General features: G+C 46.5%; 1 protein-coding gene across 1 annotated transcript in view; it reads right to left on the reverse strand.

The window, feature by feature from the left end:
- Positions 1-3,006: 3,006 nt before the first annotated feature.
- LOC9656447 overlaps positions 3,007-4,425 on the reverse strand; it is a 2,004-nt gene continuing 585 nt past the window's right edge. The window contains exon 2 of the mRNA XM_024682871.1: positions 3,007-4,425. Within this exon, the coding sequence (XP_024538639.1) occupies positions 3,644-4,378 (735 nt within the window). The 5' untranslated portion in view covers positions 4,379-4,425 and the 3' untranslated portion in view covers positions 3,007-3,643.

Genomic DNA, 4,425 nt, shown 5'->3' on the forward strand with positions numbered 1-4,425 from the left:
AAGGAAAGAATATCCGAAAAGATTATATGACAGGTAACTTTTGATACTCGAAGTCACATTCATGACAAACTCCCTCACTTCATATCCTTATTGCTTGCTTTTGCACACATTGAGGATGGTCATGACTTCGTATTCCTCTTCCCCTTGGATAACCTCAGGTAAAGGTCTTACTTGGTCCTTGTAAAGTGGATCTTTAAAGTATGGCTTGAGTAAATTCACATGGAATACAAGGTGCATTTTCCTCATCTCCCAAGGAAGTCAGAGGTAGTAAGCCACTTTACCAATTCGAGCCTCAATCTCACTTACTTAAAGAACTCAAGATTAGTTCATTTCTAGAAATACATGCATTTTACCTTTGGGTCAACTTCTAGCTGATCCCACTTGGCAACCTTATGTTTTTGGTGTTTAGTTACACTTTATCCCTAGATTGGAACTCTATATCCTAACGCTTCTGATTTGCATATTTAATTTGCCTTTGTTGAGCCTATTCCAAGGAATCCCTCACTAGATTCTAAATGTTGAGTCTTTCTGCCGTGAATGCCTTTACTGCAAATAACTCTCCATGATACTCAACCATGCCGAGTTCTATAGGACCTTCAATAGCTTACCCATTGATAACTTCCCAAGAACTCACCTCAATACTCGAATGTTGTGAGTTGCTATAGCACATTTTTGCAAGTGCCAAATGACTTACCCAATCAATCTGGTCTTCAAAGACATAGCATTGCAAATAATCCTCCAACTACCTATTCACCTTTTCTGTTTGTCCGTCTGTCAAAAAGTGTTAATGCCATCAAACTTGAATTAATACCCGATACTTGTATGTGGGTGATGGGCTATGTTGAATTTCAACTTAGTTGTGAGACACAAAATCCCTAGGCCTCAAAGTGGAGCCGGAAGGGTGTCAGGTGGTAGTGGCCGAAGCGAAAGCCAAACGAGCGTAACACGTTTGGACTAAAAGCTCTGACTTGGAAGGTCGAGAGTGGGAGTGAAACTCCCAACAAAGTGCTTGAGGAGCGAGCATGAGGCAACCAATAAGCAAGGCTCCAAAAAGGGACCCAAAAAGGACCAACACATGACACGTGGAAATGTCTGAGATGGACTTTGAGATGGACCGAGATGGAGTCCAATATGGAGTCCGAGATGGAGTTCGAGATGGACCAAGATGGAGTCCGATATGGAGTCCGAGATGGAGTCTGAGGTGGACCAAGATGGAATCCGAGATGGAGTCCGAGAAGGACCCGAGATGGAGTCCGAGGTCAAGACCGAGACCAGGACCGAGACCAAGACCGAGACCAAGACCGAGACCGAGACCGAGATTGGGACCGAGACCGAGGCCGAGGCCGAGTCTGAGCCCGAGTCCGAGTCCGAGTCTGAGTTCGAGTTCGAGTCTGAGAGGGTGAAAGCCCAAAGCGTTCGTCTCCCAGACCCTAGGGGGTTTGGTGAGCTCCAAAAGTATAGTAAGGGGGAGGACTGCAATGGAGCCAGTTTGGCCCAGGAAGGCCAGACCCAGTGTTGGGTGATGAACTGACCACTGGGAAGTCCAAGACTAGAGTGAATACGGTCCGACAAGTAGGGTAGCTTGGTGAAGTGTTCAAGAGCCGGCTCTAGTTCCCCTGGGAGATCGACTGGCCAATGCTCCCAGTCCAAGTGTGGGTGGCACTACTTACTTGGATACCTGGTGTGGTTTAATGGAACCTCGCTCTAAGCCCATGGCTAGAGCACCTAAAGGCGGAAGGTGGGGAGAGTACCCATGAGGCTTGCGTAGGGCCATGGTGTTCCGAAATGTTGTCCCGAAATCCCAAATGAGGAAAGGAGGAGGAGCAATCCTCTAGTGTAGTGACTATGGATACAGTCACATGGTGAGGAAGTCCCAGAGGACAATGGGACTTAGTGGCCGGGCCTATGGGCCTTGATCTAGTGGTAGTATTGGTGAACATGGCCATGGACAGGAAAAGGGACTTGGCAGGAACTGACAAAGAGATGTTGGGGAAGGCTATTCCCCATGTCTATGGGCATCCTAAGGATGCTAAAAAGTGGATCTGGGATGACCACTCGTGGATAGACAGCCCAGTCTTGGAGAGACGGGATTGTGATGCAAGTGGCATTGGACCACTAGTGTGGCAAAAGTGAATGGGCATGGCTTTAGCGTAACGGACTGATATGTTAGTGGTACCTTTGGGTGTTGGTCTTGGGACTGAACACGTGGAGCACTTGGACCAAGTGTAAGGGACGAGTGGCATGGATGCCATTCTTGGGACTAGCAAGTCCCAAGTCCTGAATTGGACTTAAGGAGGTTGTGAATGAGACTCTTTCAAGTGGTCGGAGGTGTGGTTAAGTGACTAAAGTAAAATAGAAAAATTAATCGCTTACATTAGTGTGATATTGTTCTAAAAAAGTTCTTTAGAACCTATTGGTGAAGATCTTATCTCGATCTGAAATAATCTCTTTTGGCCTTTTTCGCACTCGAACCACTTGTTTAAAGAACAGCTCTGCCACACCTTCTGTATCCACTTTTGTTGTGGTGGATATGAAATATGCCATTTTTGAAAATTAGTCTAACACCACGAATATCGCATTAAACCCCTCACTTGGGGGGAGTCCTGTGATAAAGTTTATCGTAAGACATTTCCACAGATGTTTTGGAATTGGGAAGTTTTGTAACAAACCCCCACTAACCTTAGTCACGATTTTGACTTACTAATATTAAATATGTCTTTACATAGTCTTGGATGTTTTTAGCCATGCCTGGCCAATAATACTTCCTCTTGAGTAACCCTATTGTTTTGGGCACTCTACTGTATCTTGCAAAAAATTCATCATTACACTCTTTTAAAATTATTTTTCTTAATTCCCCTTCTAGAATATACACTCTCGTTTGTTTATAATAGATGAATCTATTACGTTCTGCATAACCTATTTTCTTTTCCACTGGCCCACAGTCTTGTAAAAGGAGCAACACAGAATACCTATGTCCAATTGTCCATATAGTGCATAAACTCCTTAACCTGGAAGAGCCATCAGAGTGAATGTAGCTCAATCAAGCTTGAAAAAATGTATCTTTTCCTAAGCCCACTAGTCCCAGTCTTTTGCCCCTCAAACGGCTTGGTAGGCTTCAACGAAATATCAGAACTGAACTTGGAAGTCATCGGATACCCTGAATGCAATGCAGCTCAAAGTCCTATCAAAATGTAGCTGTAATCGGGGAACCTTCAAACCTTTTGAAGCAGCAGCCATGATCTGTTGCCTGAAAATCGCCATCTTTCCAGGACAAGTGCTGCTCCTGCTCAATGACGCACATCGCACGGCTTGCTGAAACGTCCCGCACCATGACAGCGACGATCCATTCCATGGATCCTGGCGCAATCCAAAACCTAGGCTGCGGGGCTTCCTGACAGCAGCCAACGCCGTCAAGCCCGTCTCCGACCTCGCTCCTTACGATCCTGTCAAGACGGAAATCATCGCCATGGCCTCGCCGAGGCTCCACCGCTGGCAATGCTCCGCCTCCGCCCAGGCCTCCCCTTCACAAACCAAAGAACAACGCAAGCTCCTGCATAGCTAAGCCGTCGATTCTACCCCGCCAAGCAGATCGACGGTAGCCAATCCTACACAGCACAAACAACTTCAAAGTAGTGGATTTGGATTATGAGCTGGAACTACTTTGGAGTTGTATTTCATTCGGATTATGAGCTGGGCAGCAGTAATAAACCTCCGCATCCGTGCGAGACCATCTTCTACATGCCCATCGAATACCAATCTCCTGTACTACACCACCACACTGTTTAATGTTCTTCTTGTCCAGCTTCGCAGGTTCCTGAAGGTCCAGAAACTTATCAAACTCTGCAAGGCATTGATGGACGTCCCCAAGCTTCTTGAACTCAGCGGGCTCGCTCTTAACTTGAGCCAGATCAACTCCATCGCACTGCTCCGCTCCAAGATCGTCCTCATCATTTGTATCCTCCTCTCCATGGCAAGCAGCAACGTAGCTGATCAAATCTGCTTCGACCTTCTCCAGTTTTTCCTTGTTCAACTTCTCCGGCATCACGTAAATGAACTGATGCTCTAGTTTCCAATTCTCCGAAAGCCACCTTGGTAAGACCCTCTCCTGCCAAACCTTGTGTGACCTCTTCCTTCGCTTGTTCTTCCACTTGGAGATTGTAATTTGCACAGCCTTGATCGTCAAGATGCCAGTCTCAAGATTTAGTTTGAGGTAGATAACATCCACCACTTCCTCGTTGAAGGCATCAGGCGACACAAACACCCCCTCGCTCAGCTCGTTTTCCGTCAGCATCCGAAGCAGAGCTGCTTCACGGCCATGCTCGTAAGTCATGCAGTGCCTGAACAGCAAGTCATCCCACAACTTCTTCTGATACATCATCACGCTTATGACCAAGCCTTCCACATTCCATCCTGCTCGTGCAGGAT

The sequence above is a fragment of the Selaginella moellendorffii genome, unplaced genomic scaffold, assembly GCF_000143415.4.
Source record: "Selaginella moellendorffii unplaced genomic scaffold, v1.0 SELMOscaffold_35, whole genome shotgun sequence".
NCBI lineage: Eukaryota > Viridiplantae > Streptophyta > Lycopodiopsida > Selaginellales > Selaginellaceae > Selaginella > Selaginella moellendorffii.